This window comes from Otolemur garnettii, unplaced genomic scaffold (assembly GCF_000181295.1).
Source record: "Otolemur garnettii isolate 467f Iridium unplaced genomic scaffold, OtoGar3 scaffold00146, whole genome shotgun sequence".
In the NCBI taxonomy this organism is placed as follows: Eukaryota; Metazoa; Chordata; class Mammalia; order Primates; family Galagidae; genus Otolemur; species Otolemur garnettii.
Window position 1 is genome coordinate 3774301 of NW_003852541.1, and position 24338 is coordinate 3798638.

Sequence of the window (24338 nt, forward strand, 5' to 3'; positions counted from 1 at the left end):
TTTTTTGGAGACAGTTGCTCTTGGTAGAGTGCTGTGGCGTTACAGCTCACAGCAACCTCAAACTCTTGGGCTTCAGTGATTCTCTTGCCTCAGCCTCCTGAGTAGCTGGGACTATAGGTGCCCACCATAACAGCTGGATAGTTTTTGGTTGCATTTGTCATTGTTGTTTAGCAGGCCCAGACTGGGCTCGAAACCACCAGCCTTGCTGTATAAGGCTGGTGCCCTACTCACTGAGCTATGGGCATTGAGCCTAGAGTTTTATTTACATAAATTGGTACATAATAATAGGACATGAAAAGGAAGCTATCTGAAGCTGTCTGAGTATTTATAGTATCTTTAAAACCTGGTAAAATAACATAATAAACAAAATTCATCGTACCATCTGATAATGACAAAAGAAGACTGGCCCTTTTGACTATACAATCTTTTTCCAAGGAAAAAATCTTGACACTGTGTATACACACACACACACACACCTTCCTCCCTCTTAATTTGGTGTTGAACCCACCACTTCCCAAACTATATACACGCAAAGTATCAGTATTCTTCCCACATGAATATTCCATGTACTTCATACCCTGACACGCTAGTACATTCTCCAATTAGTTACTCACTAACCTGCCAAGATGAACCCGGGCAATAAAAGTAGAGTTCATTTCAGCACCTTTGTGGTATTTATAAAGTCTAAGAATATTATATACACGTTATGGCAAGAAGCTTTTACCTTACTTTGAAATACCTTAGAAATAATTTTTTATTTTCATATGCCTTATTCTTCAACAATAAAAATTTTATTGCTGTTTTAGGAATAAGATTTGATTACTTTAGAATTAAAGGTGCAGTATTAACCATGTACTTGTTAAAAATTTTACTTTTCTCAGAAAATCCTTAGGCACCCTTTCAATATAAATGTACTAAGCATCTACTCTTTTGTGTGAAATAACTTATCACTGACTTAATTGGAAGATGACATTTAAGTTTTACTGTCAGCCATCATCTGAGCTATTTGTACTTGAAGATAGCAGAAGTGCTCTGACAGTTATTTAGGAAAAGCACACCACAGAGGCTTAGCAGTAAAGTAAAAAGCCAAAGTATTAGATTTTCATCACATGTACATTGGTCTCAATTGTGAGCATTACACTGTACTTAGAAAGTTATTTACGAGGTGCGGCGCTTTGTGGTAGCACCTTCTGCAGAAAGAACTGCTGCTTCCTGACAACAGTTTGTGGGAGAAAACCAGAGGCTTTCTCTAAACTCACTGCTTTTCCTTTGCTAATAGTTCCTGGTTTCTCTTTTAAAATAGCCAAAGGTCTCAACCAGTTTAGTTGCTGCCACCTTCTTATTAAACTTTAATTAGCTAAGCTTTTTAAGCCACATAAAAATTTCATCAAGCATTTCACAAGCTTGGGGAAAATGGAAGCAAGAAAAAAGGTCAGAACATCACTTTCCACTAGAGCAATGTCTGGAGAGGGATGCTCTGAAGGAGCCTGTGAGCAGTCAGCCACAGAGCAAAGACGGAAGCAAGCCCCCTGCTGTGGCCTGCACCAGATGGTGATTATGTTTGCTCCTTCATTATACACCGGCCCACACTGGGTGCTAATTAAAGCACTCTCATCCAATGGCAGGCTCTTGGGACCAGCGCCCCAGCTTTCTCTCCTAAGTCCTCTTGGCTGTGCTACATTTAGTGCACTTCTGCGAAGCTGACCTATCAAGAACACCCTTTCAGAGCAACTCCTTATCATTTTACTTTCAGTGTTTCATACAGCAATGCATTCAAAAAACAAATCTGTAGTTTAAAAAAAGGAAAGGTAAGTAACACATCGTAGCATGGGAAAAACAAGGTGGACTGTCCAGGGACTTGAAGACTTGAGGAACATAGGGTGGTGAGTTCCCTGGGCTTTTTCATTGCCTCCTGTACATCCCACACTACGTGCTGGAGAAGTGCCAACAGGGACCAAAAAAAAAGCACAACTCCTCTAGCCAAAGTATAGGAGAAAAAGAGTGGCCTCAGTCAGATAGCCTTTTGGGCAAAACCCATTCTACTCCAGCTAAATGCCTAAGGAAATACTGCACTGTGCCCACCGGCTTCACCCTGCCCTGTGGGAAGACGCTCTCCCAGACCAGCTCCCCAGGAAAGTGAGCTGAGCACACAGATCTGACACCTAATAAACACTCCATCCAACAGCAGAACATTTTTCAGTCCCTCATGAGAGATTCACCAAGATAGACCATTGTCCTACATCATAAAACAAACCTCAACTAAATTAAACTTGTAGGTTAACAAAAATGTGCACACATGCAAGAAAATCTCAGTTAAATTCAAGAAAGGGGGAGGGTTGGTAAGTTCCCACCTAACAGGTACAATATACTGGTAAATGGCATACTTCCTGGGTGAAAGTTACAACTACAATTTGTACTTCACCTTACAAAGCAAATGATGTAATAACCTAATTACATGCATCCACATATTAACCTGGAAAAAGAACAACTCAAGAAACATAAAAGAACTAAAGTCATACAGAGTACTTCCCTGTACTCTGTTTTAAAATGGAATAAATAGAAATTGATAATATTTAAGACAATAGCAAAAATCTCTAAACAGCTGGAAATTAAACAATATACTTCTAAATAATATCTGGGTCAAAGAGGAAGTCTCAAAAGAAAAAAACAGGTAGACCTGAATGAAAATGAAAACATATCAAAATATGTGAGAAACAGCTAAAGAAGTGCTGAGACAGAGATTCACTGCATGAAATTCTTACATTAGAAAACAAGAAAGGTTTCAGGTGACAGGTTCAAACCCAGCCCCGGCCAAAAATTGCAACAACAACAAAAAAGAAGACAAGAAAGGTTTCAAGTGAATGGATCACAGACAAACATAAAACAAAATTATAAAACTTATAGAAAAAAATCAGGAAATCTTTGGGATATCTAGGAATATCTTTGGGAGTTTTTAGACTTAACACCAAAAGCTATGATTCATAAAAGGAAAAAACTCAAAAATTAACCTTCATCAAAACCAAAAATTTTTGCCGTTCAAAACACTTTAAGAGGTTGAAAAGATAAATACTGGGAGAGAATATTTGCAAACCACATAACTAACAAAGGACTTGTAAAATTCAATAGTAAAAGACAAACAATCCAGGTAGAAAATGGGCAGAAGATATAAATGAACATTTCATTAAAGAGGATACACAGATGGGAAACAAGCCCATAAAAAGCCGATCAACATCAATAGCCATTAGAGAAATGAAAATCAGAGCCACATACCTAGCACAACAGTTTAAAAAAAAACCAAATAAGATGGCTTGGCGCCGGTAGCTCAAGTGGCTAAGGAGCCAGCCACATGCACCAGAGCTGGTGCATGCCAGCCCAGGCCTGCCAAACAACAATGACAACTACAACCAAAAAATAGCCAGGTGTTGTGGTGGGCACCTGTAGTCTCAGCTACTTGGGAGGCTGAGGCAAGAGAATCGCTTGAGCCTACCAGTTGGAGGTTGCTGTGAGCTGTGATGCCACAACACTCAGCTCAGGGTGACACCTTGAAGCTCTGTCTCAAAAAAACAAAAAACAACCCCCCCCCCAAAAGATAATATCAAATGCTGTCCAGAATGTAGAAGAAATGGATCGTTCATATACCTCTAATGAGAATGGTACAACCATTCTGAAAAAGAGTACAACAATTTTCTACAAAACTAAACACATGCTACCATGATACAAAAATTGTACTCTTTAAATTTACACTATACTCAGAAATGTACACATTTATCCTAAGGAAATGAAAACTCATGTTTACACAAAAACTTGACTGTTCATAGCTGTTGTGTTTTTAAGAGTTAAAAATCTGAAAATTACCCAGCTATCCTTCAATGAGTGAATGGTCTAACAAATTGTAGTATACTCCCAAACCATGTAAATACTACTAGCCAATAAAAAAGAGTAAACTATTCATACTCACAACAACTTGGACAGACCTTAAGGAAATTACGCTGAGTGAAGCAATTTAAATTCTAGAGGTTAAGTACTATATGACCCATCTACACAGCATTCCTGAAATGACAAGACTGTAGACAGGGGACAGATGAGCCATAGACAGAGGTTAGGAAAGGGACGAGAGGGGAAGTAGCTACAAAGGAGCAACACAAGGGGGTCCCTGTGATGAAGCTGTTCTGGGTCTGACTGGGGTGGTCACACAAATCCACATGTTAACATAAAACTGCAGAGAACTAAACATACACACAAACACACACAAAAATTAGTATAAGTTAAACTAGAGAAATCTGAAGATGTCAGTGGATTTATTAAGATCAGTGGGCTGTGTCCATGTCAATTTCTGGGTTATTTACTACATACTGACATTTACTACAGTTATGCGAGATGTTATCACTGAGGGCTGCTATTTCTCATAAATGCAACAGAATTTACAATTATCTCAAAATAAGTTTTAAAAAAATGTAAAGGACTGGTGTTCCTGAAAAAAATGTATATAACCTAAAACTAATCACAAAGGATCATAAGACATTAGACTAACTCAAATACAAAACAACTGACTTGTACTCTTCAAAAATGTCAATGCTATAAATAACCAAGTGAGAGAGAAATGACACCTGTATACAAGATACTTGTACAAAATGCTATAATGGACATTACTGAGACAGTTTTACAAAGCTTAAAAAAGGTCTATAGGTCAGATAATGTTTGATTAGTGTTAATTTCCTGATTTCAAAAATCATACTGTGTTTACAAAAGTGAATGTTCTTGTATTTACAAAATACACAATGTAATATTTAAGGGGCATCGTATCTCCAACCGTTTAAAGTATACACAGAAGTGTAGAGCTGGCGTGCATGTGGAGAGAAGGGGAACACTTTTACATTGTTGGTGGGACTGCAAACTAATACAGCCTCTTTGGAAGGAAGTATGGAGAATTCTCAAAGCACTCAAAATAGACGTTCCATTTGATCCTGCAATTTCATTACTAGGCATCTACCAAGAAGGAAAAAAAAAAACCTTTGCTCTGAATTTTTTATCTCAGCTTAATTTACAATCACCAAGATGTAGAAACAATCTAAATGCCCATCAACACAGGAATGGATGAACAAACTGTAGTGTACCACAGAATACCATTCAGCCATAAAAAACATGGTGACTTGACATCTTTCGTATTAACCTGGAGTTGAAACACATTCTTCTCAGTAAAGTGTCACAAGAATGGAAAAGTTTCCAATGTATTCAATAATAATACGAAGCCAGTAGACAATCTAATACATGCCTATGTAAGAGAAAAACTTAATTCAAGTTGGGGGGAGGGGAAAGAAGAGAGGGAAGAGAGTGATAGGTGTGTTCCCACATAATGGACACAATGTTATGGGAATATGGCACCTCAGGAGTGGTGCACAACTACAGTAGGGACCCTACCTAACAAATGCAAACATTGTAACCTAATTGTTATATCCTCACATTAATCTGAAATTAAAAAAAAAAGAAAAAGAAAAAATAAATGAAATAGGGGCAGCACCTATGGCTCAGTGGGTTGGGCACCAGCCCTATATGCCTAGGGTAGCAGGTTCAAACCTGGCCCCAGCCAAACTGCAACAAAAAAATAGCCAGGTGTTGTGGTGGGCACCTGTAGTCCTAGCCAGTTGGGAGGCTGAGGCAAGAGAATTGCCTAAGCCCAAGAGATGGAGGTTGCTATGAGCTGTGATACCATGGCACTCTACTGAGGGTGACAAAGAAATATGAAATAAAAAAGAAAAGAAATATATACAGAGGGTGCCAAAAAAACAGATACACATTTTATGAAAGGAAAAAAGTCTTAAAATTTTAGTCATATATGCCAATAACAAAAGATGAATGTAAACCACTTTTGAGTACCTCTTGTAACTGCACAAATCAAACGTGACTTGAGAATCACAATTTTTTCCTTTTTAAAAATGTGTATACATTTTCCTGGCAACCTCTGTATATATGCATACACAGAGAGAAGAAAATACAGTAAAACGTTAACAGCTGAAACATCTGAGAGAAAGGAATATTTTGCACTATTACAATTTTTTTTGGTTAATCTGAAATTATAAATAATAATAAATAAAATTATGAAAATAAAAAAACTTAAAGGTGTATAGGACACTATAGGCCCTGGCATGTAAATGTTCAATAATTTAATAATTTTCAAATATTTTATACCTATTTGCAGATGAAGAAAAAAGTTGACAAACTAAATAAACTGTTGAAGAGGACTGCTGGTAAACTAGTGGTGGGGTAGGGATTTGAACTCAGACCTGTTCCATGCCAAAGTCTGTGTTTCCTTTACTAAAATGCACAAGAATAAAAATTCTAACTCCCTCACAGGGATCTGGATGTATTACAGCAGGAGAGGACAGCATTATATAAAAACTGGCTTCAAATCATTCCCTAAGAAATTCACTGCTTAGTTTTCTACAGGAAAAGTCTAGGCCAAGGACCTAATGCCTTGACCTGGTTCCTAGGATGGATATTCTGCCCATAACACACTGAACAAACTAAGTAACAAACTGAGAAACACCCCTCCAGGCCCTTCACACTGCCTCTACTGTGTGCCACCAACCAGCCCCCACTGAGCACTGTGGATGTTCTGGATATCTAGAGATATCTTTTCTTTTTTTTTTTTGTTTCCATTTTTGAAACTCACTTTGTTGCCCTTGGTAGAGTGCCGTGGCATCATAGCTCACAGCAATCTCAAACCCCTAGGTTCAGGTGATTCTCTTGCCTCAGCCTCCCGAGTAGCTGAGATTACTGGTACCCACCACAATGCCTGGCTATTTTTAGAGAGGGGATCTCACTTTTGCTCAGACTGGTCTCAAACTCCTGAGCTCAGGTGATCCACCCATCTTGCATCCCAGAGTGCTAGGAATACACGTGTGAGCCAGCGAGTCCAGCCTTAGAGAGAGCTTTTCTTTCAGTCCCTCCTCCACCTCACCCTTACCCCCATGTCTGTGCTTAGATATGACAGAGATTTTTAAATATTTTTTCCTGAACAGATAATACACAGTTCAAAACTTACATGGGAAAACAATTTACATGGAGAAAGTTGTAAAGTGAAGTCTCCCTGCTCCCCTCTTTTAACCTCCCTCTCCAGAGATATCCAAAGTCACCAATTTAAAAACGCATCTTTAGGCTCAGTGTCCATAGCACAGTGGTTACAGCGCCAGCCGCATGCACTGAGGCTGGCAGGTTCCAGCCTGGTCTGGGCCCGCTAAACAACAATGACCACTGCAACAACAACAACAACAAATAGCCAGGCATTGTGGAGGGGACTTCCCCAGTCCCAGCTACTGGGGAGGCTGAAGCAGGAAAACAGCTGAAGCCCAAGAGTTTGAGGTTGCTGTGAGCTCTGATGTCACAGCACACCAAAAACCATCTTTATGATATTCATCCAAATTAACTGAATTGTCTAGATCATATTGTAATATTAAGGTATCTACCTAACTAGAATATGCTAAGTATTTAATAATTTTCTCTTTTAGGTATTTAAAGTATCCTTAAAATAACGATGTAGGTTTTTTCCCACATGTTAAAACATCTGAATGTTACAACTTTTTTTCCCCTCAAGTCACCCAGACTCTGAAAGTTACAACTTGTTTTTTTTTAGAGACAAGAGTCTCACTTTGTTGCCCTCAGTAGAGTACTGTTGCATCACAGCTCACAGCAACCTCCAACTCCTGAGCTTAGGTGATTCTCTCGCCTCAGCCTCCCAAGTAGCTGGAACTATAGGCACCCACCACAACGCCCAGCTATGTTTTTGTTGCAGTTTGGCCAGGGCTGGGTTCAAACCCACCACCCTTGGTATATGGGGCTGGTGCCCTACCCACTGAGCCATAGGCACTGCCCAGTTTAACTTTTTTAATAAAAAATATTTGTAAGATATATGACCATGGCAAATGTCTATGAATCATGGTTGGTAAGAACCAACCAAGAGTACTGGCAGCTCACCTGGTTCCTGTCCCGTGCATTTGTGTATCTGATCTTCTGAATGAAGTAGAATATGAGCCATGCCGAAGAGATAATCATCAAAACAATAAAGGATATTGACACGAAGACTAGAGAGCCACGGCTGAAGTTCCTTGGCGGCATTCGTGTTCCAACAGCTATTGTCATTTGTACGGAGATGTTTTTCTCCAGATAACTCAAAATATCCTTACCCCTCAGTTCTGTTATCATGACAGCAATAATATCTCCAGTGCCTGTAATGTAAAATAAATATATATACTCAAGTGACATTTAAAATTTATAGAAACATCAAATATACAGATACCTTACTTAAAAAATTACTGCAATGTTCGCTAATGGGAGGGCTTGCAGACTCAACTTCTCAGTTGAAATGACGCTGCAGCGGGGTGTGCTGGCACCACATGGGGACATGTAGTCGTTGTCAAGCAGTTAAGATTTAAACAGGCATAAGGTGTAAAACAATTGCAGTTAATAACCATATTAACTTGTCTTACAACTACATTTTGAAATAATTATTACACCAGCCAAATGTGACAATAGACTACAACATTAATACATGTACCACACAGGAATAGAAATGCGATAAAATCACGGTAGATATATGCTGTAAAACCTCTTTTATTTTTAAAATGGTTTTTGGAAAGCCCTAATCCCTTAAGATAGGAGAAAAGTGCCGTTGTTTCTAAGTACAAGTTGGTAGTACTTACACTAACCATTCTAAGAAACATTCATAGAGCACCTGCTGTATGTAGAACTAGTATAAGGAATAGAAAAAAGTCCAGGATATGGAGCTGGATAGTATCACTGAGATTCAGGACACATACCTGGCAAGAGAGCTGCAATAACCAAGTGCCAAATGCTGGTACTTTTTATTGATAACATATGAAACTAACTTTGGTCTTCTGTCTAGCTCTGACTGGAGCCAGGCTCCTTTCTAGTTCATCCCCAAACCCTTCTGGAAATCAAACTGTTGCTGAGAGGACCAAGTTTTAACATTCTGGGCTAGTTTGGCACCAAAATAGTGCCAACTTCTATGTTCTGTCAGAGGTCTGCCCACGGCCACAACTATGTAAATTAATCATGGGATGGTCTTAAGTTGCCCTTTTAGTTACTGAGTTCTTTCTGTCACATAATTTCCTGAAGCAGTAATATATTAAAAACAAGTCACTATCCCTCCTATGGATAACAGGAAATTTCTACTCCTTTCCTCCTCCACAAAAAGAAGACCTTCCCACTTTCTTCTGAGGAGACAGAGAAGCCCTTCTCCAACCTCCTATGAGCGATTATCCTTTCATAATTGAAGCTGCTTGTGGCAACACGCAACATTTATAGTTTAGCTTATTTGAAGAACTCCTAAGAGAGACTAAGGGTTAGGAGAAGAGCAATACTTTTTTTTTTTTTTTTTTTTTGGGAAAAAAGAAAATTATAACTACTTAAATTTGAAAAAGGTTTGTATATGTAACTGTAAACCACCAAAACAAAAGAAGGGAAACCCCCTAACCTTGCCCTTTCAAAGGCTTCTTCAACAAATAACAGATACTAAATATTTGATTTTTTATGTTTTACTTATTATATTTAACTAAAAGGACCATCTTTGTGTTACAAGCAGTCACAGAAGACTATATGCACCTGAAAAGAAATTCAATTTTATTTATGGAAAATGTAACTGAATAGAATATAAACCTTTTTATTATCTTATTCAAAATTGTTCTAATCACTCTGTCAGAAGAACAATTTAATAGAATACTGACTTATAATCCACAAAAAGAAAACTGCAAAATTGAAGCAAGCAATAAAGTTATCATATAATTACCTTTCTGAAATAAGAATTCTGATCAGTGAGAGAAAATCCTAAAATAATGCTAAAGCATTTTAAATTTCCATTTAGAAACCTTAAGTTTGCACTTGTAAAATGTTGTTCAACAGGTAATGTGGTATAAGATACCAGGTATGGCTATAAAGTAACTGAGACGGATCCCACAAATGACATATGACAATCAGTCTCATTGCTTTATAATCACACCAGGTACAAACAGTTTTAGAAATCAGTTCTGAGGCTCCCTCTTGAAGACTCAAGCCGGAAAAGGAGCAGGGAAAGCTGTATATGTAGCCAAGGACACCAGTCCATGTAAACTGAATGAGTGCACCCACTATTTTACCGGGAAAGCTGTTTGGGAAAAGAAATGTTTAATTATTTCAACAATCCACTCCATGATGTTTATTGAGCACATACTATGATTAAGGCTTTCATCTCTTAAAGAGACTAGAAAATTATCTACTCTTAACATGAGAAACTGCATCTGTCTTCAGGAGCACAAAGGAGCACCTTAAAAGGGACTAGAGAGAGAAACCAAACTGTGGCCTTATTATACTAGTACAGAGGATGAGGATGCCGGGGAGGGTAACAGCAAAGGACACTAAGACTGTTGATGAAAGATGAAAACAGACAGTGACAGCACACCACCAGAACACTAGCAAAGACACAGGGTTCTTAATGAATCACCCTGGGTCTCAAATCCCTTACATAATAAGGGGCTTCTCCTAGAAGAAAAGCCCCCTCCACACCCCCTTGCCCCTAATGCCTATCTGGGTTGCAAGACCCTGATTTAAGGATGCCTTAGACTAGCAGTTCTCAATCTGTGGGTCGCAACCCACAGGAACCATATTAAAGGGCCATGGCAGTAGGAAGGCTGAGAACCACTATCTGAGACACTTGACTTTTCAAGATCTGGGAAGCTTTTGGCACAAGATGTGGGAAGCTTTGGCACAAGAGGGATGTTAATGCCAGGGGAAAAGTAAGCTTTAAGATAAAACTATGGTTAATCAAGCAGTGACTGATCAGAGATGAGGATTAATTAGACTGTAATGGTTTAAACACTCAAGCAAGGATGAAAAATATTTGGGACATCTATCACCACTCCCACGTCCTAGCCCTACACAAATACAGCTAAGAAATCAAGGCTGTGGCTTCAGAATCCTATGCATTTCTACATGTCGGGTAGCCAGTATTAATTACCAGAAATGACAATGAAGTAAAAACCTAACTGTGATCTCCTACTTTCAACTATTTTCCTGAGGAACTTTCTTCATTGTTATTCTTTAGTGAGTATTTATGTTTCCAATGCTTGAGTTTGCCTACTGCAAGAATTCTATTTTTTCCCTTTTTTTTTTTTTTTTTTTTTTGCAGAGTCTGATTCTTGCAGTTTTTAGCCGGGGCCAGGTTTGAACCCACCACCTCCGGTATATGGGGCTGGCACCCTACTCCTTGAGCCACAGGTGCCACCCCTATTTTTTTCCTTTTCATTGAGAACTTTCAAGGAGCACAGAACAGCTCCAATATTATGTGAACACTCACATGAGCCTTTTAAATATGTCAACTGGTAACATTTTGTCCCCCTTTTTTTTTTTGAGACAGAGCCTCAAGCTGTCCCCCTGGGTAGAGGGCTGTGGCGTCACAGCTCACAGCAACCTCCAACTCCTGAGCTCAAGCGATTCTCCTTCCTCTGCCTCCCAAGTAGCCGGGACCATAGGCGCCTGCCACAGCACCCGGCTATTTTTTGGTTGCAGCTGTCATTGTTGTTTTGGTGGGCCTGGGCTAGATTCGAACCTGCCACCTTAGGTGTATGTGGCTGGCACCTTAGCCACTTGAGCCACAGGCGCCGAGCCTGTACTTTCTATCTGTATTTTTTTCTGAACCAATTAAGAGTAAACTACAGACATATCATTTCATCCTTAAATACTTCAGCAGTATCTCCTAAGAATAAGGTTGTTCTACATGCCTACAATCCAGTTATTCGTAACTTAAGAAATTTAACTTTGTTCTTTAATATATAGTCCATATTCAAGTATCTCTGACTAGTCTTAATGACTTTAACAATTGTTTTGTTTAGCTTTGTATCCAGGCTCAATCAGGGAATTGTGAGCGTTGTTCTAAGTTGTCACATCTCATTGGTCTCCTTTGGTCTAAGATGTTCTTCAGACACTCCATCCATCATTCATGACACTGACCTTTTTAAAGAGTCCAAGCCAGATGTCTTGAAAATGTCCTTTGATCTGGATTTTTCTGTTTCTAATGATGGGACTTCCACAGCAAACACTTCTGGTAGGAATGCTACAAGGGATGCTACTGCTTCCCTTCCCTGGCTGCACACTGGGGAGCACATGCTAGATTTCACCTTTATGGCCGATGACAAAGCATTTTATGCATTTTATGACAAGGCATTTTATGCCTTGGTTAATTTGGTATCGACCACATTTCTCCACTGTAAACGAATGGTTTTCCTCTTTTTAATTATTAAGCAATCTGCGAGCTGATACTTTCAGATTGTGGAATTAGCCTGTTCCCCTAATAAGCTTTTACTCAAATGTCTCACCATCCACTGGTGCTTGTCTCAATCTGTTTCAACAATGGCATTTGCAAACTGTGATTTTTCTAATGCTGTAATTTCTTCTATATTTTGAAAACTGATTATATAACCAGCTTCTTATCACATGCTTAGTAAATTCTATAGCTGAATGAGCTAATCCTATCTGGAATATTATTACTCACAGAAAGAGAAAGAAAGCATTATGGGAAGACAATTAAAAAGCCCCTACCCCAGTTTTGGATTCCTATTCCCTCTCTCCAATTCCTCCCCACTGCTCAGGCACCTACTGACTGTCATGTTCTGCTGACTGCTAAGATGATCAGTGTTTCAGCTCAGGAAGTGAGTACACCTAGCTGAGCTGAGTAGTGTCAGAAATCCATCTCTACCCTCTTGTCTTCCCTCTACCCTGTATAGGAGTAACTCTCAGGGCAAGCCTTTGTGGCTGGAGAGCTATAAAAGAAGATCCAGGAAGAGAACATATGAGCTGAGGTGTCAGGCTGTAAGTAGAGATAGATGTTTTTACTATAAGTTTTACTATAAGCTTACCTGTTTTCTAAGATGACAATATCCCTATACAAAATCCCATTCAGCAGAGGTTTTATGTCTTAACAGATGAACTTGTCTGTTAAGTTCAAATCCCTGCCAAAGTTTTGAGGAATTTCAAAACTTGGAAAGAGATATAATTTTAGGAAATAGCCTATAAAGAGTCCAGTAGAATGTTGCATTCTTGCATTAAGTGTATGCACTGATACTTTTATAACTCCTGGTAAGTAACTAGCAATGGTATTAGAGTTATTCTTACAAAATTCAACAACCTATTTATACGTAAAGCAGAATACCAAATCCTTTAAATTCCAGAAGGATTGCTGCTGAGGAAACAGTTAGGTGTGATGCTCCCATGTGAAACCTCATAAAAACACGGGTCTGGGTCTCAACGTGTCTGCTCACGCATGGCCTACGGCCTTCTCCTCATTCACTTCTGCTTATTCAACGTAAGTCCTTCTCAAATGTTCGTCTATAAAACTTTCATTTCTTTAAATCCAGTCCTCATTTTTCACTTCCTCTCTCTGAGATCCCTTAAAGAACTCATGAGGAAAAAAAAGACAAGGTACATTCTTTTATGAAATGAATACAGCAATAATTCTGACAGATGCAGGTGATACTTTGTATTAATTATAGATTTCCTGCTAGGATTTGCCAGTAGTTTTCCTATAACAGAGATCTGCTGCCCTGTCATTCTCCTATTCAAAAGCCTTTAATATGTCCCTTCTATGAACCAAATAAAGTTCAAACTCTATCACCTAACATTCAAGGCATCTGAGGAGTCACGTGGTCCTACACTGATTTTTGTCACTGACCCAATGAAACCCTGGCCAACACTGACTAAAATAGTGTCTTGTGCAGTCTGTGCAGAATGGAGTGGTGAAGTCAGGAAGAGGGAACTTGGGAGGAAGTGGAGAAAGGGTCCAAGAAACTGGAAACTTCAACAAAACCAAATGGCAGGAGGAGAGAAGAGGCAATGGTCAGAGTCCAGGATACTGGAGTTTGAGACCCAACATTCAGCAATTCAGGGACACAGCATGGTCCAGAGAAGCAACTATGGAACCAGGATCCTGCAGAAGTGGAATGGCTAAAGGACCTGAGAAGGAATGTTAGGTCAGGGCATTCACTTTCCACATGGATTCTGAAGCTGCACAGGACCACCACTGGTAAGTGAGCCAGGAATCAAGGCTTTGGAGGAATCCAGACAGGTGACAGGCAGGGTAGTAAACAGCTGTGACTAGGAGGGACACGAGGCCTGCAGCCTGGAACTGGAAGGTAAGGTCTTGTCACCACGGAACTGCACTGGTTTGAGAGCAGTTATACACCAGCACCACAAGATTCACAACACTGATTTGCATTTTTGCTGAAGCTTGAACCTGTATCTCCTGACATGAGGCTGACACATGGAAGTCAAATAAGCCACCAAGTGATACCACTATCATTGATAATTGCTGCAGACACTAAATAGTTTGTCCTCAAAAATAACAGGGCCTGGCTCGGTGCCTACAGCTCAGTAGCTAGAGTGCCAGCCACATACACTGGAGCTGGAGGGTTTGAACCCAGCCTGGGCCTGCCAAACAATGACAACTACAACCAAAAAATAGCTGAGCATTGTGCTGGGTGCCTGTAGTCTCAGCTACTTGGGAGGCTGAGGCAAGAGAATCGCTTGAATCCAAGAGTTGGAGGTTGCTGTGAGCTGTGATGCTACAGCACTCTACTGAGGGCAACTTAGTGAGACTCTGTCTCAAAAACAAAACAAAACAAAACAAAAAACCAAAAAAACCAAAAAACCAAACGGCCTACTGAGCCCTCCTTCCTTTATTCCTTGGGCAAGTTCCTCAGTCTCATACAAGCAGAGCAAAGAGCTTATGCACAGCACTCATGGGTTTCTCCTGCTAGCTCCTGACTGTATGCACTCCTTAAGTACTCTCTCAGGTATTTCCAGGTAGTCGGAAAAAAAAAAAAAGATGGCAGGAGCAAAGACCTGAAGAGAAACTTTTTCGTAGAGAGGCAGAAAGGGTGATTAGGAAGACAAATCACCATTCAGCAATGAGTCACAGAATCTTTTTGTTGAAAGAGTTCCTAAGTTCAACATAATGTAGGAGCCAGTATAAATTACTGACCTTTTTTAGATAACTGGTTCGTCTATAGGTAGTTTCATGGATCAGAAAGGTCTTCCTGATTACCAAAAATCTGGATTTCTAAATGAATTACATTTAACTTACTGCTGTATAAAATATCATCAGTTGTAAGGTACGACATTATATATCATGATGGAAAAAGTCTGTCAATAAGTTGTTAAGAGACCACCAAATATCAGAAACATTCCAACCTTAAGTTGTATATCTGAGGAACAATGAAAACTCCTCTTCCACACAACAAACAGTTCCTCAAATATTCAAAGACATCTTCCCTGTTATTCCATCTCAGACTTTTCTGCATTAACAACTATATTTAGGGCTCCAAATCATTCATTAAAAAAAAACCTTTAAAAAATCTAAAACTTTTAGAAAAGTTAAAAGTACAGTACCTCTGTAAGTTGACCACCCAAGAGACTGAAACTGATCAACACATGGAGGTTGTTAACATAAGGAACTAGGCCTACTGTACTACATGTGGTGCATGTCCGGTCTATGAGAATTAGGTCAACTTAGGGAGAAGAGGAAAGAGGCAATGGTCACAGCACAGGACACTGGAGTCAGAGATCCAAGATCAGCAATTCTGGGAGACAGTGCAGTCTATCACTATAGGGAAGTGCACAACTATGGAGGTTCATATAAACTTTTTCACCTTGGGGTGGTGCCTGTGGCTCAGTGAGTAGGGCGTCGGCACTATATGCCGAGAGTAGTGGGTTCGAACCCAGCCCTGGCCAAACTGCAAACAAAAAAATAGCCGGGCATTCTGGCAGGCACCTGCAGTCCCACCTACTAGGGAGGCTGAGGCAAGAGCATCACCTACGACCAGGAGTTGGAGGTTGCTGTGAGCTGTGGCACCATGGCACCCTACCAAGGGCGATAAAGTGAGAATCTCTCTGTAAAAAAAAGCCAAAAAACAAAAAAACTTTTTCACCAATTATAATTTAAGTGTAAGTTGCTGGCAAGATGCTTCATCATCTCAAATGTTTATGGGGCATTTTTCTATAAATAAAAAAATTTATAATCAGAATATAACCTCCCAAACCAGGAAATTAACACTGAAACTTCCCTACCATCTAATCTCATAGTCCATACAAACTTTCCCACCTTCCCCAATGAGAGATCTCTGAAAACAGTTCAGAGTCAGGGGCTGCATTCAGCCATCACGTCTCGTATCATCAATCTCCATCAGTCTGAAACAGTCCCTTGGTCTTTGCTTAATGTTTGCAACCTTGACACTTTGGAAGATGACAGCCCAGTTATTTTGTAGAGGGCATTTCTCCATGATTAGGTTCAGGTCACGCACCTCTGGCAGTGACAACACAGAAGTGAGGCTGCTCCCCTATATACTACAGGTGAAGACACTTTTGTATGTCCCTTTACTGATTTGATTATCTGGTGAAAGTGATGTCCTCCAGGCATCTGGACTGTTAAATTACTTACTTCCCCTTCATAATTAGTAACTATTCTGTGGAGGTACTTTAGAACAAGGTAAATATTCTATTCCTTATCAAACTTTTAATTTATTCTTTTACCTTTTAGATCAGAATAGATTCATGAGTCCTCTTTTATTCCATGTGTTGAAATAGTTCCTATCATTATTCACTTTGATGCTTGATAAGACACTGATTTTCCACCATATTATTTTCTGGACATCAGTTTTTCTTTTTTTTTTTTTTTTTGAGACGGAGCCTCAAGCTATCCCCCTGGGTAGAGTGCTATGGCATCATGCTCACAGCAACCTCCAACTCCTGGGCTCAAGCGAGTCTCCTGCCTCAGCCTCCCAAGTAGCTGGGACTACAGGCGCCCGCCACAACGCCTGGCCATTTTTTGGTTGCAGTCATCATTGTTGTTTGGCGGGCCCGGGCTGGGGATTCGAACCTGCCACCTTAGGTGTATGTGGCTGGCGCCTTAGCCGCTTGAGCAACAGGCGCTGAGCCTACATAAGTTTTTCAGTGTCCTTACATCCTAAAATAAATGCTAACAATTAATACAATACTTCCAATATCAAGAGTGGCACAAGGCCAACATCTCTCTACATCAGATTATGTCCACAGGGATACAGCCCAAGATTCTAATATTTAAAAACTAAGGAAACAAAGTACCAATATTGGTTTAGTAGTTACAATAAATATAGTATACTAATGTAAGATGTAATAAAAGGGGAAACTGGGTGTAGGTTTATTGGAATTCCCTATAAAATTGCAACAATTTTTCCATAAACTGTACTGTTGTAAAAAATAAAGTTTACTGAAAAAAAGACTCATGTAAAAGGAAGCAACATTTCATCAGAAAAAAACAGAAGCTAAAAAACAAAGAAACAATACTTTTAAAACTCTGAAAAGAAAGTAATTCTGTCAACCCAAAATTCCTGTGTCCTTGAAAAATGATGGCCCCCCTAAAAGACTTTTAGATAAATAAATACTGAGAGAATTCATCACTAGAAGATCTGCATTGCATAAAATGATTTAAAAAAGGAAAATGATAGCAGATGGAGTTCTGGAACTACATTAAGGAATAAAGAACACTAGGAATGTTCACGGGGAGGTAAATATAAAAGCCAGCCTTCATCAGTTTTGCCATTCCCATTTCCCTTACCCATGAGGGGCCCCCTTTCATTCTTTCTCTAAAGGGTCCTCAAACTTAAGAGCTGGCAGACTTAAGGGGTAGCCAGTCTCTCCTGGGGACATGTGGAAAAACCCTCCATGTGGAGCCACTGAGTATGCAGGGGCCTGGAGGCTGAATGGTCCCTAATGCAAAGAACAGACCTGAACAGCAAAAGGACTATCTTGCCCCAAATACTTCCCCCCACCCAATGATGAAGGTGAAGCACTGTAAGACACCCATCAAGGGATAAAGGATCTTCACCAGACCTCAAATTGCCATGGCCTGACACTGTGCTACCTTCCTCAGCAGTTGTGCCAGTGAGACTGCCTTTGAGCTGATAGCTATGAGTCCAGGCTCAGCATTACATGAACTGCTGTCATGTAAAAATTACCTTCCAGCCTGTAACCTGTGACACTGACTTCTAGACCAACATTCTAAACCTACACTGAGCCTTTGTTATTTTGCATCCTCTACTTCTGCTGCCAATAAGGAAAGATATGTACAGAAAAGACAAAAAGGTAAAATCAAGTGATGAATTCAAACAACCTACCCAGGATGCAGAGTCTGAAATGGCTAAGTTAGCCTACGTTAGGATAGTAGAAAAACTTTCTCAAGTATCTGGAAGGGCTCACTAGTTCTACTTCAGATTTAAAGAAAAAAGATAAAAGAAAAAAGAAAACTTAAGAGCTCATAGAAAAAGCTTTTAAATAGAACTACTACATTTATTTCTTAAAAGTTATTTATGTTTTTAAAAAGCTACTGCTTAAGTGTTTCAGTTTTGGATTTTTTTGATAATCATGAATTCCTTTTTCAAAATTTATGAACCAGGGCAGCGCCTATGGCTCAGTGAGTAGGGTGCCAGCCCCATATACTGAGGGTGGCGGGTTCAAACCCGGCCCTGGCCCAACTGCAACAAAAAATAGCCAGGTGTTGTGGCAGGCACCTGTAGTCCCAGCGACTTGGGAGGCTGATGCAAGAGAATCACCTAAGCCCAGGAGTTGGAGGTTGCTATGAGCTGTGATGCCATGGCACTCTACCCAGGGCGACAAAGTGAGACTCTGTCTCTAAAAAAAAAAAAAAAAGAAAAACTTATGAACCATATGAATGATACAGGAGAAACATGGAAACTCAGGCAAACATATGCACATAATTTAAACTCATCCTTCTTGCCACAGCAATACATTTAAGCTATAGGCTTCACCTTTTCTGAGGTCATTAAATCCATATTGAATTAGAAGCTAAAAAACTTGAAATGGTAAAACAATAGAATGTCTATTATATTATTCATTTTCTTGGCTGGGTGCAGTGGCTTATACCTGTAGTTCCAGCACTGTGGAAGGCCAAGGCAGGTGGGATTACCTAAGCTCAGGATTTTGAGACCAGCCTGAGCAAGAGTGAAACCTTTTTTACAAAGAAAAATAGAAAAACTAACTGGGCATTGTGGTGGGTGCCTATTTATATGCCCAGCTACCTGGGAGGTTGAGGCAAGAGGAGCTCTTGAGCCCAAGCATTTAAGGTTGCTGTGAGCTATGATGATGTCATGGTGCTCTACTCAGGGTGACTAAGTGAGATTATTTAAAAAAAAAATAAAATGTTCATTTTCCTGATGGGCTTTTAGGATAAAGATAACAGATATCAAATTATTGATATTTAAAAATATTTTGCCGTGTTTGTGATTTTTGTTTTCATAAATTATTTTTTATACTCACAGTGAATTTTCTAAATTTTACAAAGCAGACTTTTCTATTCATTGCTAGATAATAAATATAGAGCTAAATAAGAGAATATGATGGGGCTCGGCACCTGTGGCTCAAGCGGCTAAGGCGCCAGCCACATACACCTAAGGTGGCGGGTTCGAATCCCCAGCCCGGGCCCGCCAAACAGCAATGATGGCTGCAACCAAAAAATGGCCAGGCGTTGTGGCGGGTGCCTGTAGTCTCAGCTACTTGGGAGGCTGAGGCAGGAGTCTCGCTTGAGCCCAGGAGTTGGAGGTTGCTGTGAGCGTGATGCCATGGCACTCTACCCAGGGGGATAGCCTGAGGCTCCATCTCAAAAAAAAAAAGAGAATATGATGGAAAAAAGTGAATAATCATGCAATAATTTTGTTTAACCAGACAAAAAACCCAGTAAGAAGTACTTAATATTGCTGATTGATAAAAAGATTTTAAAAGTAACATTGTTTGGTTACATGTTTACCTGAATCCCTTTATCTTCATTGTAACATGTTCTTACAGACATGCAGATAAAACTACAGAGAGATTTTAAATTGATAGTGATTTGACACAACTTAAGACTGTTAAACAATAACAAACAGTAAAGTTTATACACATTTTTTAAAACCAGAAAAATAGATCCTTAATTTTCAGACAAATATGCATTATTTTAAACTATCAAGAGCCCATAACTTCCCCTATATACTACCACATATCCGCTAACTACAACACAAAGACTCATTCTGCTAACTAGAGGTAACACAAGTAAAACCACAAATTGAGCAGTCCTTCCCGTCAATGATGTCACAGGCATTGCACTGGGAAAAATGTCCTTCAGTCACCAGGCAAAGGGCATGCTATTTAGAACACTCATAACCAGGGTCTTAAAATACTACTGACAAGGCAAGAAAACAAAGTACTTAACAATGTGGAATTGTAAAATTAGTTATTAAGTATAATCTTAAATGGAAACAAAGCTTAATAACAAGATTAATCTTAATGAAATCAATTCTGGGCAACACATTTATTTTGTTCAAGGCATTTTGCTGATTGCTGCAAAGATTTAACATAAGACACAAACCTTAATGTAACCTGTAGATCTTTCCTTACTGCCAGTCAAGTATGCGAACAATGGCAACATAAATAAGAAAAGGACAATACTATCAGAGAGGTACAAACAGGACTCTGAGGACTGCAGGGGTCTTGGATTGTAAACTCAGAAAGGGCAATGATCCAGGTCTGTTCTTTTTCTTTCCTAGACAGAGTCTCACTATGTCCTCCTCAGTAGAGTGCTACGGTGTCACAGCTCACAGCAACCTCAAACTCTTGGGCTTAAGCGATTCTTTTGCCTCAGCCTCTTAAGTAGTTGAGACTACAGGCACCCACCACAATGCTTGGCTATTTTTGTTGTTGTTGTTTTGTAGCTGTCATTGTTGTTTAGCAGGCCCAGGCCGGGTTTGAACCTGCCAGCCCCAGTGTATGTGGCCGGCACCCTAACCACTGAGCTAAGGGTGTGGAGCCTCCAGATCTATTTTTGACTTACCAGTTATATTAGTTCATATTAAAATGTGCAGCACAGAAAGTCACTAATAAAATGTTTCCATACTAAAATGAAGGGAAGGCAGAATTGCCATGTGAGCAAGAGAGAGCTAAAACATAAGACTCTGGGTCTATCCCTTGAGATTTTGAGTAGTAAGTTGGATGGAGGAGTATCTCGGAATCACCATCTTTCTAAGCACCCCAGGTGATTCTGATGCAGGGTCCTCCAACCTCTGTGGCTAGCCCTGCCCTACAGAGTGAAAGGGATCAGTCATTAGGAAGGAGAGCACTGACCAGCAAAGCAACAATTGTCAGTGCATCACAATTTTCACAATGCAAGCAGAAACACAGGACAGGGGACTACAGCACAGGAAAGTCAGAAGAGGAATGTAGTTCTGGATATAGCGGCGGCCCCCAGGAAGTGTGCTGCTCTGTGTTGGTTGACCTATACTTCCCATCCCAATTCAGAGATGGGTTAGCAGGCTTTCAGTAAGCACAGCTCCCTAGGCTAAAATCAAACCTTTCCAAGATCGCTGTCTCCCTGGCCCTGAACACAGACATCATTAAGAATCGTCTTCCAAGAGTCCATCCACCAGAGCCCTCCTGCTTCACTCTTCCTCACTTCACCTGTGGGGACCACACCCTGTAAGTTTTGTTTTGCCACTCCGAGTTCTCTCCAAGAACTTGGATTCTCCCTTGAAACCCACTCAATGATTCCTGCTGGGTTTTGCAAGTCCCAACTAGATAGCAGAAAGAAGATAGGAACATCCTCTTAGTTGCTTAAGGCAGTTGTCCTTGTTTGGGGGGCTGGTCAGCTGCCTGGTTTTGTTGTTGCTGTGGGTGTAAGATTCTATACCCTAGGACAGGGCTGAGGCAGAGGAGCACTCAGGCAGCATCAACCCTACTGGTCCAGAGAACCATCCCTCTCTTTTTTCAAAATCCTCATGATGTTACTAAATAATAGTCCTTGCCTTAGGCACAATTCTGCTTGGAAGATGAGGTCCTTTTTTAAAAAAATGAGACAGAGTCTTGTTCTATCACCCAGGCTGGAGTTTAGTGGAGCAACCACAGCTTACGCGGCCTCAAACTCCTGAAGCAGATGAGGTCTGCTTCAGACCACATCTGGCTAACTTTTGAAACTTTTGTAGAGACAGGGTCTTACTGTGTTGCCCAGGCTAGTCTTAAATTCCTGGCCTCCCAAAGTGCTAGGATTATAGCCACAGTGCCCAATCTTGCTTTTGTTAACAACACATCCATGTTTTTCATTTAAATAGTTATACTGCTTTTTGGATTAAATAAAACATATCAATCTAGATCAGTCTGGTTTAGATTTCTAACTCTAGGATAGATAAAATCTATATTTAGGACGTATCTTCATAGTTAATCTTTTAACTTTACATTTACCGATTCGATACTAATTATAAAGAAAAGCAACTGTTCTTATTTTTAATTTTTTGGTCCACTTTATAATACCTTTCTATCCTAATATGGTCTTTTAATTTCTATACTGAAAATTTAAAACAAAACAAACAAGAGAATGCCTCAAGAATACTTACTATATCTCTCCAAGAAAGAATACTTAAGGGCATAAAACTCAAAACTGTTTCAGTTTGAGAATCTTATTTTGGCAGCGCCTGTGGCTGAAAGGAGGAGGGCACTCGCCCCATATACCAGAGGTGGCAGGTTCAAACCCAGCCCCTGTCAAAACTGAAAAAAAAAAGTCTTATTTGTATGTTGCCTTTAAACTCTGGTTTGCATTATACTTAAAAAAAAAAAAAACAGATTTAATGAGGTATAATTCACATGCCACTAAACTGACCCTTTTGAAGTGTACAATTCATTGATTTGAGTCAAATTATAGGGATGGGCAACAATCACCACATCCAGTTTTAGACCATTTTCATCACCCAGAAAGTTCCCTCATGTCCGTATTTTTAAAACACATTTTTGTTTTTTAGATCTTATTATGTTGCCCAGGCAGGACTGAAACTTCTGGGCTCAAGTGGTCTACCTGCATCACCTTCTTGAGTCCCTTCTGGGACTGTAAGTGTGCACCACTGTGCGTAGTTCCTTATGTCCATGTGCAGTTAATCATCACACTCAGCACCACCCCACACAGCCACTAACCTGATGTCTCTGTAAATGTCACTTTCCTAGACATTTCGTAATAATGGAATCATATGACAGCAGTCTTTTGTGTCTGGGTTCTTTATTTAGCACAACACTTTTGAGGTTGATCCATTTATCAGTAGTTCCATTTACAGTTCATCCTTCAACAACACGGTTTCAACTTATGTGCACATTTTCTTCCATCACTGGCACCCTGAGATAGTTAGACCAACCCCTCCTCTTCTTCAGCCCAGTCAATATGAAGATGACAAGGATGAAAACCTTTATAATGATCCACTCAACTTAATGAATAAATATTTTTTCTCTTCCTTATGATTTTCTTTTCTTTTTTTTTTGAGACAGTTTCACTATGTTGCCCTGGGTAGAGTGGTGCCATAGTGTCACAGCTCACAGGAACCTCGAACTCTTGGGCTTAAGTGGTTCTCTTGCCTCAGCCTCCCAAGTAGCTGGGACCACAGGCACCTGCCACAATGCCCAGCTGTTTACTTGTTGCAGAACCTGCCAGCCTCAGTGCATGTGGTTTGCGCTGTAACCACTGTGCTATGGGAGCCGAGCCTCCTTATGATTTTCTTAATAACATTTTCTTTTCTATAATGTACTTTAAAAATATAGTACCTAATAATATAACATACAAAATACTGGTAACATAAACAGCTGATGAACTATTTTTGACATACCAGTAAGGCTTCTGGTTAACAGCAGGCTATTAAAGTTAAGTTTTGGAGGAGTCAGAAGTTATACACGGATTTTCAACTATGCAAGGATCAGTACTCCTAACCCTTGGATTGTTCAAGGATAACTGTAATTGCTAAACTACATTCTATTCTATAGACATACCACATTTTGTTTATCTATTTGCCAGTTCATGGACATTTGGGTTATTTCCACTTTTTTGGCTATAATTGTTGCTCTGAGCATTTGTATACAAGTCTTTGTATAGACATTCCATTGTTTTCATTTTTCTTGGGTAGAATACTGGGAGTAACATCTAACTGTTAAGAAACTGTCAAATTGTGTTTCAACTGTATGATTTCACATTCCTACTGGCAATGTGCAAAGGTTCTGATTTATCTACATCCTCAACAAAACTCGGTACCAACTTTTAAATTATAGTCATTCTACCGGGTGTGAAATAGTATCTTTTTGACTGCATTTTTTTAATTATCAAGAAAATGTCAGCTTGGCGCCTGTGGCTCAAGCGGCTAAAGTGCCAGCCACATATACCCAAGCTGGCGGGTTCGAATCCAGCCACGCCAGCCAAACAATAACAGCTGCAACCCCCTCCCCCCCCCAAAATAGCTGGGCATTGTGGCGGG

The 24338-nt window shown here is 39.8% G+C and overlaps 1 protein-coding gene across 2 annotated transcripts in view; it reads right to left on the bottom strand.

Moving 5' to 3' along the window:
* The window catches only part of RNF130 (ring finger protein 130), a 110809-nt gene that overhangs the window by 35531 nt on the left and 50940 nt on the right, over nt 1-24338 (bottom strand). For both annotated transcript variants that reach the window (XM_023518747.1, XM_003799158.2), the window contains exon 3: nt 7972-8222. In XM_023518747.1, coding sequence (XP_023374515.1) covers nt 7972-8222 — 251 coding nt within the window. The remainder of the gene's footprint in view (nt 1-7971; nt 8223-24338) is intronic.